We start from the raw sequence: 20,213 nt of genomic DNA on the forward strand, positions 1-20,213 counted from the left end.
GTTTTAAACACGTGATGCGGTTCTTAGTCAGTCCTGTGGTCATTTTAAACCGTCTAATGTGGTTTCCATTACAGCAGACAGCAATTTTAACAATTCAGGGTGTGATATTACATCTAAACCACCACGGGTGATGACCTTTGACCCTTTACCGTAATTCTATTTGACAGTCTTCTTCTGAGTTCTTTATACTAAAAAATGGATGAAAATGGCAAATCACTATGTACTTGTGGAATATTTACTCTTCTTAGGTGTCTATTTTAATAATCTATTTTACATAAGCATCTCGAAATACATCAATTTGAATATCTATCTATCTATCTCTCTCTCTCTCTGTGTGTGTGTGTGTGTGTGTAAATCTCCTTAAACTACATAACAGTAGTTTAAATGTAGTCTCATTTGCTAGTTTTAACAGAAAAGTAACAAGTCAACTCGGCACAAAGGCACGTAAGGTGTTTGAGGAATAACTGCTCGCATCCTAAATGACCTGCAGACAGTCTTGTGTTGTGCTCTCTTTAATTGGTTAATCTGTGTTAAACTGGTTCGTTGAGCGCTCAGCTGTGCACAAATGCAACAAACATCAAAAGAACAAATGTAACATCAAACGCTGAATCTATCGCCGTGACGTCACAACCATATATACGTCTTACCTTCCGCAGTTTACAGTGTTCCGTCACTCTACCTGCCTCAGAAACACTTCAGCACAATCTGCTGTTGGTTAATGTGTGTCAAACATGGAAAAGTCCGGACCGCTCGCGGCTCCTGTCAGGGCTCTGGTTTGTGCTGTTATTCCCGGAGCATCGAAACTTCCCGGTGAATCAACCGCCAGGAGTCAGGACGCGAGACGCGCAGCGCAACACGTGGATGACAGACAGACAGACTCTGAAACACTGAAGCTTAATAATCTATTTTACATAAGCATCTCGAAATACATCAATTTGAATAAATATCTATCTATCTCTCTCTCTCTGTGTGTGTGTGTGTGTGTAAATCTCCTTAAACTACATAACAGTAGTTTTAAATGTAGTCTCATTTGCTAGTTTTAACAGAAAAGTAACAAGTCAACTCGGCACAAAGGCACGTAAGGTGTTTGAGGAATAACTGCTCGCATCCTAAATGACCTGCAGACAGTCTTGTGTTGTGCTCTCTTTAATTGGTTAATCTGTGTTAAACTGGTTCGTTGAGCGCTCAGCTGTGCACAAATGCAACAAACATCAAAAGAACAAATGTAACATCAAACGCTGAATCTATCGCCGTGACGTCACAACCATATATACGTCTTACCTTCCGCAGTTTACAGTGTTCCGTCACTCTACCTGCCTCAGAAACACTTCAGCACAATCTGCTGTTGGTTAATGTGTGTCAAACATGGAAAAGTCCGGACCGCTCGCGGCTCCTGTCAGGGCTCTGGTTTGTGCTGTTATTCCCGGAGCATCGAAACTTCCCGGTGAATCAACCGCCAGGAGTCAGGACGCGAGACGCGCAGCGCAACACGTGGATGACAGACAGACAGACTCTGAAACACTGAAGCTGAAAGTCATTTCTCACGGGAATGAAACTGAGGCAGGGAGCGGTGCGGTAACACTTTATACAGAGCCACAGCGACACCCTTCGGTCAAAGATGGACACATGTCTGCTAGTTCACTCCTGTGAAATCATATACTTATCTGTCTGTCTATATCTCAAATTGCATCTATCTATCTATCTATCAATCAATCATCTGTCTGTCTATCCATCAATCTATCTATCAATCATCTGTCTGTCTATCTATCCATCCATCTATCTATCTATCCATCTATCTATCTATCTATCCAGTTGTCTGTCCATCCGTCCATCCATCCAACTGTCTAGTTGTCTATCTATCTATCTATCCAGTTGTCTGTCCGTCCGTCCGTCTATCTATCCAGTTGTCTGTCCATCCATCCGTCCATCCATCTATCTATCTAGTTGTCTATCTATCTATCTATCATCTGTCTGTCTATCCATCTATCTATCTAGTTGTCTGTCCATCCATCCATCCATCTAGCTGTCTATCTATCCAGTTGTCTGTCCGTCCATCCGTCCATCCATCTATCTAGTTGTCTGTCTGTCTGTCTATCTATTTATCTATCTATCCAGTTGTCTGTCCATCCATCCATTTGTACGTCCATCCATCCATCCATCTAGCTGTCTGTCTGTCTGTCTATCTATCTATCCAGTTGTCTGTCCGTCCGTCTATCTATCTATCTACACATGGATAGAAAACCATACAAGTCACCAATCTGTCCCACTATCTATCCATTTATCTGTCTCTGTGTATCGGTCTGTCTGTATAATAGAAAAAGAAGCTCCCTAAGCCAAATATAAATATTATGCAATGAGAATTTGAGATTCACTCTAAAATGTATTAGAGTGCAGTGGACAATTTATGTTCAGAGAAAGCACAAAAGCCATAGGAACCAACTTGGCAATTTCCTTCTGAATGCATATGCTATAAAAGAAGGCACATGAATGGAGAGATGTTTTCAAGAGGAAATGTTTATTAGACTGCAGAGATACATTTTTATAAATTCAGGCAAATGTGCAAAGGGTCCAATATTGAATCAATTACATTGCAATCACTTTTATCATAGTCATACCCAAAGAAAACACAATACAAAATAGTTTGTGTTAGCAAAGGTAAAATATTAGTTTGAAATGTCGTACAAATAATTATTGCAATGAAAATATAATCAATTTGTGGTTCAAGATACAAAATCATCTGTGCATTACGTGTGCAAAATCTCACATTATAAAATATTTTAATAAGAAATAGACATTATGAAATTCAATGTCATACAAATATTGTGGACAGATTTTTCTTTTGAATGGAAATTTCTTTTAAAGCAGTAATTAAATGTTACAATCGTCAAACATCTTTCAAGTGACTGACCTTCTGAAGTCAACACACGACAAGAGAACAAAAGCACTTTGAAATGTTACATAAAAGATTGAAAGTCTAAGGACACTTTAAAGAAATGTCTCAGCTGGAAGAGGTCTCGTTAATGTTCAGATTAACTCTAGTGGTCATCACCCTACAACTAACACAATACACACATCAGACGCCATCACCTTGGGCTAAATCCGAACTGATTTAATCATCATGTGTCTATGGGCGTTCCTTCAGGCCCTGCGCTCAGACCAACAGAATCAAGCCCTTGTTTTTCATTTCTAAAAAGTCATATCCGAGCTACCCTCTGGCTTTTTGTACAAAATTAGAGCATGGAAGTTTAATTATTAGAAAAACATTATCTCCTCTAATGGACATAATTAGAGATGAAGGTTCAACTGATGTTTGTCTTATGAAGAAGAGAAATTTAATTTGAATGGAAAACTTTCCTTCTAAGGTGCTTCTCATGGAAGCTTGTTTCCACCACAGAATAAAAAAAATAAAAGTATGACTTATCTCACATATCAGACTTTTTTCTTAGAATTATGGATTTATATCTCATAATTGAGACCTCTGGCTTTTTGGAGTTTGGAAAACTCCATTGGAGTTTACAACTCATAATTCTGACTTCTTACAATTGCAAGCTTATTCTCACAATTCAGACTTATCTTTTCAGAACTACGTTTATAACTGTTAATTAAAAGTTAACTAATTGCGATTTCACAATTCGGACATTTTTTCCTGTGAGTTTACGTCTTACAATTCAGACTTTTTCTTTAAATTCTGAGTTTACAACTCCCAATTTTGATTTCTTTTTGCAATTGCAAGTTTATATCCCACAATTCTGACTTTTCTTCCTAGAATTGTGTTTCTATCTTGCAATTCTGAGTTGAACTGCAAGAAAACAAACTAGAATTGTACAAAAAAAATTTGCAATAATTATTTATTTATTGTATTCTGTGGTGCAAACAAGCTTCCGTAGCTTCTTGCTGATTGTTTAAAGAATAAAAGCTACATTTCTTATGGACCACAGTTACTTGCACATTATCACAGAAAAGATGTTTACAACATCCTATTGGGATATTCCCGTATACATGTACACAGCATTCATGTGCATGTGAATGTGGTCACCGTTCAAATATCTATTAGTATTAGATAAAAACAAAGAACTTGTCATCTACACTGTGGACAAATTTCTCCTTTTTGATTTTGCATTAAAACATGGCACGGATTTGAGCTACAGCATTCATGGCAACTCCTTAGAAGTTTGAAAATACCACCCCTGAACTGATACAAAACAGCAGAGCCCAAACTCGACTGTCACCCTTTCCCTAAAGACAAACGCACAGACGCACATGCCGCCTGGGTCCCGCAGATTTCCAGAGAATTCTTCAGAGAACAGCGATAACGAGCAAGAGGAACAGCTTTCATAGGTGCTTTCATCATCGACCGCACCTGGTGGAGTTGGCAGCTGTCTCCCACCCCCTCCAAAACACACCCAGTCTTGAGTACTACCCTCACACACACACATACATACATAAACAAACACACACACTAACTGCATTGTCTTTGTACAGTTAACAAAAGCTTTGAAGTGTTCACTGTGCATTTTCTCTCTAGAGACTAAAGATGGGAATCGGATTCCTCAGTGGTTCTGCTAATGGTTCTTTCAGTAATTTTGAAGCAGGATGGATTATGATTGGAAAACAATTGTACTGCATTCACTACCCTCAGAAGCCTGTTGTCAAATTATGAAATGAGATTTCAACAGTGACAAATCAAAAATAATTTGTTTTATGCATTCTTGGATAAAAAACAACAGGTTCACCTGTTCTCATTTGATCTGATCCTTTATCTCACCTAAATTTATACATTGTATTTCTATCTATCTATCATATTCTATTATATGTCTATCTATCATTCATTTTCTGTCCGCAAGGCTTTTAAACCTCCAAAAGTAAAAGTTTTTTCAAAACTTTCTTCACAATTTCTAGGTGAAAATGACAGCTACATTTATTTCTTGAAATTCTACATTTCAAATCATTTTAATGCAACTTCCTTACATTCAAATCTGAATTGGATTCTGCATCCAAATTTAACCCTCATGTTGTGTTCCAGTCATTTTCTTTTGCCAAAAAATGTTAATTTTATCACATTGGACTAAAACTTGCCGACTTTGCTCACACAGAGTACATCAACTCCCAAAATTATAATTACCTTTTCCCCACCTTGTTACACTTGTGGTGTCCCCAGTCAAAAATTACCAGCCTACAAAAAAATTGTTGATAAATAAATTTCTCATTATGCTACATTATAACCGAATATTGGATTCAATATAATCAACTTGATTTCTTTAAATTAGCACAGGTTTGATATTTCTTTTTGGAAATGATTGATTATAGGCCTCCTTGATCTGAGCTTATACACCTCAGTTTTTAAATGAATATTGCTAAAATTAATAATAAAAAATTATAAAATATAAATAATAATAAAAATAATGCTTTTAACTGAGCTCAGCTCAATGAGGCCTGTGATCAATCAATCAGTTCCAAAAAGATATACAAAATCGGTGCTGATTGAAAGAAAACAAGTTGACAAAAAGATCAAATCCAAGATTTGGTGAAAATATAGCATAATGAGAATTTTATAAGCAATTTTTTAAAAAGGCTAGTCATTTTTGACCAGGAACAGCAAATTAGGTAAGGGATTGTACAGCACAAGGGTTAACATCCTGAATTCAGTTTTGAATGACTCACAACCCTAAATGTAATCAAAGTCTGTGAAAAAGAAAAGGTTATAGCTGTCTTTTTAAATCATGAAAATCGACAATTACACACTTAACCGTTGATTGCTGATTCTCACGCAAGCTAACAAAAAATAAGATGCAATTATGGATGCATAAACTGGTTCTGATTAAGTTCTTGATTCCCAACCCTATTAGAGACACATTAAGTCAATGCATGCATCTAAAACATATGTGGGCAGATATATGCACACACACGCACACACACACAAACGCTCACACCTGGCCTTGAATGCATCCATCATCTGTCTGCAAATCACTCCATAAGGTCTTTCCCTTTTCCACCGGATACCACATCTCTCTCCTTCTCCTCCCCTTCCTTCTGTTGCTCCCTCTCTCCCTCCATCCCGTCGTCCTCCTCCACTTCCCCTGGGTTTGGCAGACTGCTGTCCTCCCCCAGAATGCGGCACAGCTCTGCCAGCCGCAGCTGCATCTTGGGAATTCCTGAGAGCTGGGTCTCGAGCCGGAGCTTCTCGTCCTGCAGGGAAATACGTGTGGAGGCGTCCAGCTTTTCAAAGCGCCAGCCACCCTCGCCGTCAAACTGCAGCAAGTGGGAGTGGTACTTCCTGTCAACAGAGGAAGTTCAGGACAAGGTGTGTAATTTTGACTGATTTGAAAGTAACACAGAGACACTACTAGAGAAACCTCTGGATAAAACCATGTTTAAAGCTGTGCTGTGTCCTCATATGGGCTTTTTTCCTAGAATTTCTGGAAAGTTTTGCACTTCTAAAGTTTATTGTTATTTATTTCAATTTAATAAGTCCACTTATAAGGATAATCCAGGTTTCTTGCAACCATAAATTATCGCAATTTAGTTTTTTTGCACCCTCCCTTGTACCCTTGAAATTAAACATGCTGTTTATATGAATATTTTTAAGAAGTCTATATGCAAACATCTGGATAACAGCATAATTCACATCTTTATTTATCAGGGTAAAACTAACTTGTCAAAAACCTATTGGGTTTTGATATAGATATACATGACTGTTCAAAAGTTCAGGGTCATTAAGATTTTTCAAATGTTTTTGACTCTTCTGCTCACCAAGGGCTGCATTTATTTGATCAAAAATACAGTAAAAACTGTAAAATTGTGAAATATTATTACAAATTAAAGTAACTGATTTTTATTTGAATATATTTTAAAATGTAATTTATTCCTGTGATGCAAAGCTGAATTTTCAGTAGCAATTACTCCAGTATTCAGTGTCACATGATCCTACAGAAATCACTCTAATACCATTTAGAATTGGTGCTCAAGACATATTTCTTCTAATTATCATGTTGAAATATTTTTCTGGAAACCGTGATACATTTCTTTCAGGGCTCTTTGATAAACAGAAAGTTAAAAAGAAATGGCATATCTTTTGTAACATTATAAAAGTCTTGTATTGTAACAATTGAATGTGTCCTTGCTGAATAGAAGTATTATTTTCTTTAAATAAATGTTAATGCGTTCATGGATGCAACGTCATGATGATCACTTAAACGATTCACTTGCTAACTTCCACACACCCTTTCTCCATAACCCAAAGGCATAACATGACTCATCGTGGCTAGTTTTCCGATTGACGAAAAAAGCGTGGGCCGCTCCCCTGATTCTTTATTTTGCGATCAGAGAGACAGGTGTTTTCTCTCAGGGCACCTATTTGTGATTTTATGCTACAGTATTCAGCATCTTCAACAACCCATTACTGCAGCTTTGTTGGATAACTAGTCTGGGTGGTCTGGCTTTTTCGGTGTTGTGAATATTACAGTATGTCTACAAAGTACATCAATCTTCTACATCAAAAAAAGCATGAAATATCCTGTTTTCCATCATATGAACCCTTTAATCTTATGCGTTTATGATTCAGTGCTTAGTTCCTGAACGAACATAAATACACTTTTTTTTCCCACTAGCAATAACGGAACTGCTCTTCATTTTCATACGATTGAAAACCCACCAGAGAGAAGGACGGTGTGTAATAGAGAGAAGCGCAATCCCAGCATCCTTTGCAGCTTCAAAGATTTTGCCCTCCACATCAATACTCACAGCACTCGTGCACTCATCCAGGAGGGCGTATTGAGGCCTGTTAGAGATAAACCAGAGATTTATCAGCTTTAAACACACAAGTTGTTGGGGACTTTTAAAGCAGACTTAAAAGCAATAGTTGGCAGTTGAATTGTTTAATTTTTTATATTCTGACTTGTTTTTTTTTTCCCTTCATCATTAATAAATATCTCAGTGGTTCTACAATAATCTCCCCTAAAGCAGCTGCTCGCTTAAAATGCAAAGTGAGCTGTATAGATTCCAAAAACACCCACTGAATCCAATTAAATGCTCATAACGTTCAGTAATTAAATATTTATCACTTCAGTGGCTTTAAGGAAACCATGAGCAGCTTTCTTACATGTATCATAACTTAGCATCTTCAAAGTGTTATTTTTTTTTATTTCAGACAGAGGAAGTCATTCTACCAATTATCTCAAGCAACTGAAAGACCATTACTGAGAAAATATCCCAGTAACATGCCCCGATACTTAACTAACATTAAATTGGATTCAAACAGATGTTAGTCCAGCATTAACCATGGTGTAAAAAATGGTACTTCCATGATATATGCCTCTGCCTCAAATCATCTGAAAGTACATGTGTGTCATATTTAATAAAATGTCAGTCAAAAAGAACAGACGTACTTATGGTAAAACATCCTGGCCATGCCCATCCGCTGCTTCTCTCCTCCAGACAACACATCCTTCCAGTCGCTCACTGCATCCCAACCTGACAGTATTTAATAATGTTTAAATACTAACAATAATGTATGTTTACTACTAATGCAGTTTTGCTTCTTCCATATTACTGAATCGTTTAAACATGCATTATTAATTATATGGTATTATTATTTTATCTAAATAAATCTGTTAGTTCAACACTTTACATCCAGTACAGTAAATGTGCTGTGCTGTGCTTGCTTTTATCCCGCAACACTGGTGAAAAGAAACATTCATTTATCAGATTGTGTACACTACCGTTCAAAAGTTTGAGGTCGATAAGATTTTTCATGTTTTTGAAATAAGTCTCTTATAAATTTTTGAATTTGAATATATTTTAAACTGTAATTTATTTCTGTGATGCAAAGCTGAATTTTCAGCATCCTTACTCCAGTCTTCAGTGTCACATGATCCTTCAGAAACATGCTGATTTGATGCACAAGAAACTTTTCTTATTATTATCAGTGTCAGAATATTAAGTTGTGCTGCTTAATATGTTTGTAGAAACCATGATGCATTTTTTCGAATACTTAAAACATTTATTCTATTTCTTTGAAATATACATCTTTTGTAACATTATACACGTCTTTACTGTTGCTTTTGAGCAATTTAATGCAACGCTGTCAAATAAAGGTATTAATTTATTTCCAAAAATCGTACTGACCATAAACTTTTGAACGGTAATCAGAGAATATTCCATCCTGAACATACATAGTTACAGTAGTTGTTTCCAATCTCACCACAGAAAAAGTAATTATATATTATTAGGGTTGGGTATCGTTTGGGTTTTTTCGATATCGGTGCCAAATCGATACTTTTAAAACGATTCCGGTGCCTAAACGGTGCCTGAACCAATACTTGAAAAATAAATAAATAAATAGATAAAAATTCCCCCAAAAATGATGGATTGGCCATTAGCACAATAAACATGTCGGTTTCATTCATACTGGACGCCAGAGGGCACCCTCGCACAGAAAATCCACATATCCAGTCACAGAAGTAGCAGAACTCATGACCCTCCAGGAAATCCCTTATATGGACAAAGGCATTGCTATTATAGCTGTAACTGAGTAAACCGAACATATAAATGTTTTGAATGATAAAACAAAGACATTAAACACTCGCCTGCGACAATATAGTTTATCTGTGTAATTCAAGCCATCTCTGGTATTTTCATAACAGTTAAGTGTATTTATAATCCATTGCTAATCGATTTATTCTTTTTAAAGTAGCCTATAGAACATATTTTCTGCCTCATTCTGTGACAAGAAGCCACATCAGATCACAAAAGGAAGCATTTGACTGGTGTTGTGGAGTAAAAAGGTTATAATGTTCTCTTTTGTTGGACAACAGGTTTAGAAATGTGAATACAAGGGAAGTTTAGCTTTAGGCATTTTAATTTAAGCATGTTTAGCTTAGTTAACGGAAGGCTACCTGCTGCCATCAGAGCAAGTGTAATTACTGCATTCACGCGCTCCTAGGAAGCTCTCAATTCAGAGTTGTGCTTTTAAGTCGGAATGTGAAAACAACATGGACACTCGCGTTACTACAAAGATTTGTTGGATTTGTATTATTAGAGCTTTCCGACTTGAGTTCACGTGCATTTTCTCAGTCGGGAAATAATTTTTCACGTGTGGTGCCAGTGATGGTGCTTCTTACGTTCATTTCGGAGAACCAGAGGACAAATATTTCAATCGATCGCTCAGGCATGGCACCGAAATGAGGCACCGAAATCTGCGTTCGGATTCGGTTCTAGTACATACCGGTTACATAGGTACCAGTGCCATATTGGTACCGGGTTTCGGTACCCAACCCTATATATTATATATTCCCATCCCGTGATTGAAGAGAATATCTGAAGATGTTCCTGTGACGTCTCTTACCTCCTTCTCTCTCCAGGATGTAGCAGAGGTTCACAGTTTTGAGGATGTCCTCCAGCTGCTGGTCAGTGATGTCTTTCTCCTGCATCTCCTGAACAGAGTGAGGATAGATGACCTGATCTCTCAGCGTTCCCACCGACATATAAGGCCTGAAAAGAGAAGAAAAACAATAATGAATCCAAAATAATCGCCTAGTTCTCTTTGTTCCAGATGAGTTCAAAGGAAACTTGAGTCCACATCTTTTTTAGTGGCTTAAAATAGCAGGATTCTGTTGATGAAAAGATATTACTTCTGAATAACACTCATATTTCTCACTGTGTATGTAATGATATTTTCACTGTATGTCTCGTTTGATCTATTTATCCATCTATCCTCTGTGTTTCACATTTTGCAGTAATAATTCTCATAAAACTAAGGCGAAATGGGTGAAGTGTTTAAAAATGTAGTCTACTCAAAATCACTGTGCATTAGGCACATCTTCTAAAAGCCAGTTAAAAGTCTTATTCAATCTTTTTTCTCTTTAACAGACATTCAGTGAACTGCAAGTGGACCAAAAGACAAGCAGCTGCTGGTTCGAAATGATGTTGGACACGTCCCGTTGTGTGATCATGAGCACGAAGCGATGCTGTACTCCTGTTGGGTTTGTAATGAAGCCGACATGTAACGTAGTCACAGGAGCACCATATGTGCTGACTGCTTTTGGATTGTGCTCCTCTTTTTAATCAGCACACTCATCAGCGCTAATTAACCTGGCACGGCGTGGGAAATGGAAATAAACACATGCACGCACACCCACGTCTCTGCCTTCTAATTGATCTTAATTCTTAAACAAAATCCAGCAGACTGCATCTCAGTACTGGGTCCTGAACCTGCACAAAGAGAAATCAACAGCCTTCTACAATCATCATGACATTTGTAGTGTCTCCCAATACTGACATACTCTTTTGCAGCAAAAAATATTGATATATTTTTATAATCAGTTTTTCTGTCTTTTGATTATATTCAAAACATTTTTAATGTATTTTTTCCTAAATGGATATTGTTTTCAAATTACTAGATTTTAACATTTGGTTCCTATTGATGGCAATTATGACATTTGGTATTATTTATCCAAAATTATTTGGTCCTCCTAATTCTGATTCACAGAATTATTTAATTACAGAATTATTGAATATGTTTAAACCATCAAATTGGTTACATCCTAGAGTTAAAACCACGAAACGTAAGTTTCATTTTACTAAATAATGAAAGTAAGTTTTTACTCTTGAACATGAACAAGAACAATATTCATTTTTTATATATACAATCTATCTATATATATCGCTCTCTCTCTCTCTCTCTCTATATATATATATATATATATAAAATAACAATAATCTTAAACAAAAGAATATAAAATTATTTAAAAAATTATTTACAATTATTTATAATATAATAATATAAATAACAATATTACCCATTAAATGAAATAATGATATAAAATATTTTAAAATACAAAAATGAACACTGAGTGATGATGCAAGCAATTCACTGAATCAGATTTTAAATCAATTCACTGAAATTTTGCTAGTGAAGTTTAAAATGCTTCAACAGCTGCAAGTCACAAGAAAAGTAGGGATTGCAAAACTCAACTTAATGGCAACTTGAAAATGCATTAAAATCATTTTGATATTCATGAACATTGCTTCATTTTACATATCATTTGATATGATAAACCCCAGACATAAAATCTAGCCCTACTTACTGCACACTCCAAAGCATATACCTTCTCTTCACCAGTGAAGTGCTTACTTTTAGTGCATACTTTTTAGGTCACAGAGTGCAGTCAGTACCTTTGAGGTATGTAAAACATGTGCTCGGGTGATGGCTTGTAAAGCACTCCGCTGTAGACGGGCCAGAGGCCGCTCAGGATTCTGAACAGAGAGCTTTTTCCACAACCGTTGGGGCCTGTGATCAGCAGATGCATGCCTTCATCAACCTGGAGAAAAGACCCAACATACCCCTACATGTTACTAAAGACACACGAACGAACATACATGTAGCGGATCGCATAACACCCCCACAGAGAGAGAGAGAAAGATGCACAGAGGGACAAACCACGGGAAACAGCTAAATGTGTTTACAAATTCAGTAAAGCCACAGGGTTAAAAGGAGCCACTGTGATGGGAAACGCTTGATGGTTTTCAAAGGCCTCTCTGCAGCACAACATACTGAGAAAAACAGATCGCTCCCTCTCTACACCCTGTCATTATGCTAAAGCCATCCATTCACCAGACACACATAAATACACCAGCACGGCTTCCTGCTAGAGCGTCAATTACCATTAAAAGACCTTCAACACAACACCAAACCAATGTGAGTCATCTGGGTTCAAAACATCTGGAAGCGGCGTTAATGATAATACTAAGTATAGAGACAAGCTGGTCGAGTGACTTTAGTCTATTCTGATGGCTGTCTGGCAGCAAAGTGCAGATTTAACCGGAGAGAGCTGACAAATTAATCTTAAAGGAACAGTTCATCCAAAAATGTAACAACCTCAAAGCAACGCCACATTCCATCTGGCCTCCGTGATAGGTTTTATCTATGACATCATAGTCTACCGGGCTTTCTTCCTCTTGGCTTGGCTGCAAAACCGATCTGAGAAAGCATTGTGGGTAATGTTCATTGTGTCATGAGAGCACCGCATGACTGCGACATCAGGGCCATGAGAGGGTATTAGCAGCATGCCGCCCCTGCAAATCGAGGCTCTGTTGTGGAAACCCTAAGAGCACACCAACGCGCGACCGGAATATAATCAGCACATTGTCCGGGGCAGACCACAGGGGGGTCACACTGTGGTACTCATGACCCATTTCTCAGAATTTAGCAGGAAACATGAATTAATCATATGGGAGCAGATACTCAATCCAGACTCAAGAAATGTGTGCACAGAAAGCATGCGCTGCATTCATAACTAGTGCATTCAAGACAAGATACTCACTGAAATGGTAAATTTAACAGACAAACAATGGGTCTCATATCATAATAATTGTGTGTAAGTTGCATACCGATGTGCACAGGAATTTTGAGCCAAATTTCCCCTGGATTCATAACATTTTAATACTGATCGGTCTACATTATTATAAATTTAAGGTCACTTAGTTATTTGATTTCTAATAAATAAATGTATATTAGAAATTATATTCTACTTTATATTATAGAAAGATTTAATACTGTATATTATATCAATTATATATTTTAAAATTCAAATTAAATAGCATTATAGTATTTCAATTAATATTTTATTTTATGTTTTTAGTTTTTATATTTTCCATTTTCATTTTAATTAAAGGTCACATATTGTACACCTTTCTGGAGTTTTATTTTAGGTTTTGATGTCCTTAAGAATATATATTTGCGGTATAAGTACCAAAAACCATCTCAATATATTTTTACAGCTCCTCTCTCAGGAGCTCTGCTGAGAACAGGTCGATTTTGGCCTGTCTAATTAACATTCATGAGCCTCTCTTCTGATTGGCCTGTTGTTTTCTGAGTGACGCACGGCCAGGCCAACCACAGGTAACTAGGGTCAGCCGACGGCACGGCGCTAGCTGGAGGCAGCAAAACAAAGGGGAAACTGGAGGCGGCCCATTCAAACCAGCGCAGATTCGGCTACATAAGGAGCTTAAAATATCATCTTGTGATGTTGGGTGCCAGAATCGACGTAATACAGCCTCAAATTAGAAATTTGATCGCATATCTGCTGCCACTGCCAGACAAAAAACCGACGACAGCTGTGGTTAAATGCGATGAAATGAGCAGACTGGACAGAAACGATCGTCAAAAATGCTCGCGTTTGCAGCGCACACTTCTTATCAGAAAAGGTTCAATAAAAATATTGTATTTTGTTGTTATGGGCGCGTCTACAGATTTCTTGCAATATGTCTATGTTTCTTGCATCTCACGACTATGTCGTGTATGAAATAATGTCTGTGTGCATGTGTGTAAAACAACAAACTGACGATTTATATATAATAATTTGTAATTGTATATACATTGTTGTGATTAATTGTGGCTGGAACAATAATGTAGCTGTAAAAATAGTTGCCTGCTGAAATTGAAATGTATATACATCTTCATCATGACTAGATAGACACGGTGAGTTTGTCTTTACTATACACGTTAGATGTGATCCACCTCATAGTAACAATCCTGTCTGATCGTCCATCCTTTGAGTGAGAGTGTAATGTTACAGGTCGGCCGGTCTGGTTTCGTGGTTAAAGTTAACCTTTTCGACATGTTTCCATGTTGTTGTTGCTCAGTCAGCGATGGCATGGACGCAATGTTGTCTGGGGGTTTGGCAAAAGGAGAGTGGGACGGTGGGCGGTGCTCGGGGTGGTGACTGAAGGCGGTGACTGTGTAGTTCTGACGTCAACTTTTTACGGAAGTCACAACTGTTCGTGAAAAATCACAGCTACTTTATGCAGGCTGTGTGCATTTGACTGTGGACTGACTGTTTTGAAACTTATATGGTAGTTAAATAGCCCCTAGACCTCAGTAATCGTGAAAAAAGCCAGGAAATTTCAGTTTTGACAATATGGGACCTAGTTTTCATAATTTTGTTTGTGTGTTTTTTTGTTTATTTTATATATGCCTATGTTGTTTTTTTATTTGTTTTTTATTTTAGTAGTTTTAATTATTTTAGTACATTAAGATAAACTAAATTAAAATGAGAAATGCTGCCTTGGAAACTAGATGAAATAAAAAGTTTTTTATATTTAATTTTATTTTAGATAACGTTTATTATATTTCAAGTAACAAAAATGCTTTTTTAATAGTTTTATTTAAATATAACATTAACTATGATATAAATTATAATATATATTAATATATTTGTATTTTTTTAATCCACAGGTCTACAAAACTGCAAAAAAAAAAAGCTGAAAGTTTATTAAAATTGTTTAAGAAAAGTGAGCTGTTTAAGTGTAATTTTCCTTAAATATTAACCTGATGCTAAAAAAAAACACCACCTACACATGTCCACGTTGTCAGTCAACTATCGATATATCAGCTCTGCAGGCGTTATCTAAAACATGTGCATAATAAACAGCCGTGGTGAGAATATATCAAAGGAAAATCTCCAACATATTTTTCTGCACTTATCTTGCTAGCTTTAAAGTTTACGGCTTTAAGTCCTACCAACCTGTTTTGGATTGTACAGAATAGCTGACTATATCTCTCACCAGCACACAGGCGGGGAAACCTAATTCAAATATTCCATAAAGATAAGCTAATGTAAGATAACAGGTGATGCAAGCAAAAATTGCCACAGTAAGAGTGAATGAGCAAAATACATAAATACAAATTCTCCACGGGGGTCTCATAATATATCTTCTCCTAAACCCACTTTAAACTGTCAAAAGTTCAGGCACTGATTAGCAATGCTGTATTATCAGTGAAGTACTCACAGAACTAGGCTAGAGAAATAAGAACAGATAACAGCCTCATTGACATATTCACACTTCACATGCGCATAAATCATGCAGAGAACAGCATGTTGCATCAGACCACTGACTCATTTACTCTGCATGAGCACAAGATATTGCAGCAGAGTGATAGAAATAATTTAATATACAGTCTCCTTAGCTGGAAGATGGAGAGCGGTTTTAGTTGGATGTAACAAGTATGCAATGCCTACTACACCCTGTCACCCGCATGCCAATTTTGCACTGGTAAAATTAGATTATAAATTAAAATGACTCAAGAAGGTTTTAAGATGGGAATTTACCTGTATGTCCAGGCTGGAAACCACCACATCCCCTGTAGGAGTTATTATGGGCAGGTTTTCACATTTGATGCCCTGTTCCACATCAATCACCTCACCTAAACAAACACGCACAAACATGACAAGACAGTTACTTAATGAAAATGTTCAGCATAGTACATTAACATACTGATTACTATGCACTGTTCAGTATGTACTGTTTAATATACACTACTGTTCAAAAGTTTGGAACAGTAGTGTTTCTTAAGCATTTCTTATGCTCACCAAGGCTGCATTTATTTGATTAAAAATACAGTAAAAACTGTAACGTCGTAATATTATATTTCTATTTGACTATATTTTTTTATGTAATTTATTCCTGTGATCCAAAGCTGAATTTCCAGCATCATTACTCCAGTCTTCAGTGTCACATAATCCTTCAGAAATCATTCTGATATGCTGATTTAGTGCTCAAGAAACATTTATTATAATTATCAATGTTGAAAACAGTTGTGCTGCTTAATATTTTTGTGTAACCGGTGATTTATTTTTCCAGGATTCTTTTCAGGTTGAATATTAAGTTAAAAAGAACAGTATTTATTAATTTGATGACTGTATAGGATATATTTCGTCAAATGTAGTAAGCCATCTGCATATAGAAAATTACTATACTTTCCAAAGTGTACATACTTTCTGAAGCTGTAGATAGTACACCATTTCAAACATAGCTATGACACTTACACAATACACAACTAAAACAGATAAAAAATAAACTTGATCAGACCTCTGATCTGCAGCGGTCCCTCCACTCTCATGCCATGTTTTATCTTTCCAGCCGCCCCTGTCTCTTCTGGTTTCACCTCTGAGGCCGAACGACGGTACACTCCGACACGCACATCCTCAAACACCTCAAACATCTCATACACACGAGCCGTATATCCAGCCAGTTCTGTGACCTGTGATGAGATCAGTACTTTTTAGCCACATTTACAAATGAAACCTTGTATAAGCAATGGCTTTGACTGAAATGACTAGTCAGGAAATGGCAGGGAATGATTTACTGGGAGTTGAATGCACAGTGTTTAGGTTTGCTACATTTACATGACATAAAGTTGATAGATGACTGGCTGATACTCAGTTTACCTGCCCCTAAACATCAAATACAAAAAGCAAACTGTGGTTGGCTATTTAAAATTGTTTAGGTTTATTGATTTAAAATAGGACAACTCAAGACATTTCCTCTGTAATTGTTTAGTATTTATTTGTTCTTTTGCTGACAAAATCTAGATTTGAAAGCACTTTTTGTAAAGTTAGTAGGTGAAATGCATCTCACCTCTTTGTAGGAGACCATGATCCTCTCCACTGCATCAGCTGCGGCATTCAGAAGGTTCCGGGCCGTGGTGAAGGCCTGTGTGCGTTCACTCACCAAGTCCTCCTCCTTCATCCCCAGGGCTGCCTGTTTTACATCCTCTGAATCTGAATGAATGTCACAAGAACAAGACTGTGAGGAAAATACAAATAAATATAATAAAGGTGAAAGAGCAGAGAACACGTCTATCACATTTTAGAGATCTTGTTTTGAAGTATTATGGAGAGCAGTATGGGGTCAGTAAAAAAAAAAAATAATAATAATAAATGAAAAATTAATACTAACACATTAAATTGAAAAGTGACAGTAAAGACATGTATAGTGTTACAAAATGCTTCTATTTCAAATAAATGCTGTTCTTTTTAATTTTCTATTCAGTAAATAATCCTGTAAAAAATGTCTTACGGTTTCCACAAAAAATGAAGCAGCACAACTGTTTTCAACATTGATAATAATAATAATAAATGTTTCTTGAGCAGCAAATCAGCATATTAGAATGATTTCTCATGGATCATGTGACACTGAAGACTGGAGTAATGATGCTGAAAATTTAGCTTTGCATCGCAGGAATATTACATTTTAATATATACTTAAATACAAAAGAGTCATTTTCAATTATACAAATATTTCACAATATTACAGTTTTTACTATATTTATAATCAAATAAATAAATGCAGCCTTGGTGAGCATAATAGAATTTCAAAAACATTTCAAAAACATCTTACTGACCCCAAACTTTGAATGCTACTATATAAGCGAATATCAGGTACAAAAAATTTAATTGTACCAAACTGTCCCCTTTAAGAACACCATATCAACACACGCTCAAGGACGTCCAAAGACGTTTTAGACTGAAACAATCACACAGCCAAAACGTTTGGAGTCACAGATGCAGAGAGGAGAACGGGAACTACAAATAATCATAATTTAATCCATACCATATTTAGAGTATCCGGTGGCAGTGATGATGGGCACAGCGACCATGACCAGGCCCGATGCGCTCCAGAGATATTTCATCAGGAACTGTTCCAGCATGACATACCACAGCCTCTTGAACAGGATCAGGTTAATCTGCTCGGACAGCGCCATGTAGCTCCGCTGCAGCTGCAACATCTCGATCTGCGCAGGGCACAGACGCAGGCACGCAGACACGCATACACACAGATACACAGGCAACAAGATAACATCAAGTTGAGGAACACGCAAGCTCACACACAGGTTGGTATCCAATAATAAAGCGTCCAATCAGGCTTCTTGATTCAAGATAATGACATTTCATAACTTTTTGTATTAATAAGAAACATATATTTTTAAGCATAACATCAGAGCATATTAAAATCATCATGTAGGTAAAGGAGAGTTAAGTGCAGTGCGTGTAAGTGTAGGCCTCGGGTCAAAGAGGCGAATTCCAGGGCCTTCTTTGTATTCAGACACATCGCATGACCTCTCTCTATGAACACTTTCTCTGGCCATATGACTGTGAAGTTCGGGAACATTTCCCATTGCAGGCATGGGGCACTATTTGTTCAGCAGGGGCATTTGCTTTGTCATTGGGACACATGAACAAAATGACCTCAAACACCTGTTTTACAGTCTTAAAGGGATAATTCACAGATAAATCAAAATTCTGTCATCATTTACTTACTCTCACCCACAAACCTGCAGTTTATACTATTACAACATGACTATATACTATATACTATACTACAGACTTTTTCTGTCATAGAACACAAAAAACTGTCAATGTTGATAACAGTTGTGCTGCGTAATATTTTTGTGAAAACTTTTAGATTTATACAGTTATTTAGGATTCTTTAAAGAATAGAATGTTCAATAGAAAAGCATTTATTTGACATTCAAGATAATGACATTTCATAACTTTTTGTATTAATAAGAAACATATATTTTTAAGCATAACATCAGAGCATATTAAAATCATCATGTAGGTAAAGGAGAGTTAAGTGCAGTGCGTGTAAGTGTAGGCCTCGGGTCAAAGAGGCGAATTCCAGGGCCTTCTTTGTATTCAGACACATCGCATGACCTCTCTCTATGAACACTTTCTCTGGCCATATGACTGTGAAGTTCGGGAACATTTCCCATTGCAGGCATGGGGCACTATTTGTTCAGCAGGGGCATTTGCTTTGTCATTGGGACACATGAACAAAATGACCTCAAACACCTGTTTTACAGTCTTAAAGGGATAATTCACAGATAAATCAAAATTCTGTCATCATTTACTTACTCTCACCCACAAACCTGCAGTTTATACTATTACAACATGACTATATACTATACTACAGACTTTTTCTGTCATAGAACACAAAAAACTGTCAATGTTGATAACAGTTGTGCTGCGTAATATTTTTGTGAAAACTTTTAGATTTATACAGTTATTTAGGATTCTTTAAAGAATAGAATGTTCAATAGAAAAGCATTTATTTGACAGAAATATTTTGTAATATTATAAATGTCTTCTTAAATTGTAAATATATTATTTATTATTATTATTATATATAACAAACAGTCACTTCCTGTTTGTTGCTGCCGCATGTTTTGAGTTGAAGCTCCGTCAAGTTAATTCTTTATCGTCTATTTTTCAATCTTAAAATCCATTTTATACACCATTTTCGTTTCTATAACGTGTGAATATATCCCCCATTGTATTCTACAACAAAAACAATCGGAGCACCTTGTTATCACTAGTTTTATTTTGATTTTCCAATTCCTCTACTAGCTTATAGCCCGTTAGCATCGCCAGCGT

The 20,213-nt window shown here is 36.6% G+C and overlaps 2 protein-coding genes across 3 annotated transcripts in view; both read right to left on the reverse strand.

Moving 5' to 3' along the window:
• Window positions 1-870, reverse strand: part of LOC107743121 (plexin-B3-like) — a 74,497-nt gene extending 73,627 nt beyond the window's left edge. Inside the window, exon 1 of the mRNA XM_016556245.1 lies at window positions 648-870. The gene's annotated coding sequence lies outside the window, so the exon portion shown is untranslated. The remainder of the gene's footprint in view (window positions 1-647) is intronic.
• Window positions 871-5,537: 4,667 nt separating this feature from the next.
• Window positions 5,538-20,213, reverse strand: part of LOC107743108 (ATP-binding cassette sub-family D member 1-like) — a 20,309-nt gene continuing 5,633 nt past the window's right edge. Inside the window, exons 2-11 of one of the 2 annotated variants that reach the window (XM_016556228.1) lie at window positions 18,391-18,571; window positions 17,416-17,558; window positions 16,867-17,038; window positions 16,107-16,201; window positions 12,172-12,317; window positions 10,343-10,488; window positions 8,385-8,469; window positions 7,652-7,777; window positions 5,931-6,274; window positions 5,538-5,839 (exon numbers count right to left, since the gene is read on the reverse strand). In XM_016556228.1, coding sequence (XP_016411714.1) covers window positions 5,965-6,274; window positions 7,652-7,777; window positions 8,385-8,469; window positions 10,343-10,488; window positions 12,172-12,317; window positions 16,107-16,201; window positions 16,867-17,038; window positions 17,416-17,558; window positions 18,391-18,571 — 1,404 coding nt within the window. In that variant the 3' untranslated portion in view covers window positions 5,538-5,839; window positions 5,931-5,964. Of the gene's footprint in view, window positions 6,275-7,651; window positions 7,778-8,384; window positions 8,470-10,342; window positions 10,489-12,171; window positions 12,318-16,106; window positions 16,202-16,866; window positions 17,039-17,415; window positions 17,559-18,390; window positions 18,572-20,213 lie in introns of both variants that reach the window. The other variant, XM_016556227.1, reaches the window with a different exon arrangement.

This window comes from Sinocyclocheilus rhinocerous, unplaced genomic scaffold (genome assembly GCF_001515625.1).
Source record: "Sinocyclocheilus rhinocerous isolate Xijiao unplaced genomic scaffold, SAMN03320098_v1.1 scaffold797, whole genome shotgun sequence".
Taxonomy (NCBI): Eukaryota; Metazoa; Chordata; class Actinopteri; order Cypriniformes; family Cyprinidae; genus Sinocyclocheilus; species Sinocyclocheilus rhinocerous.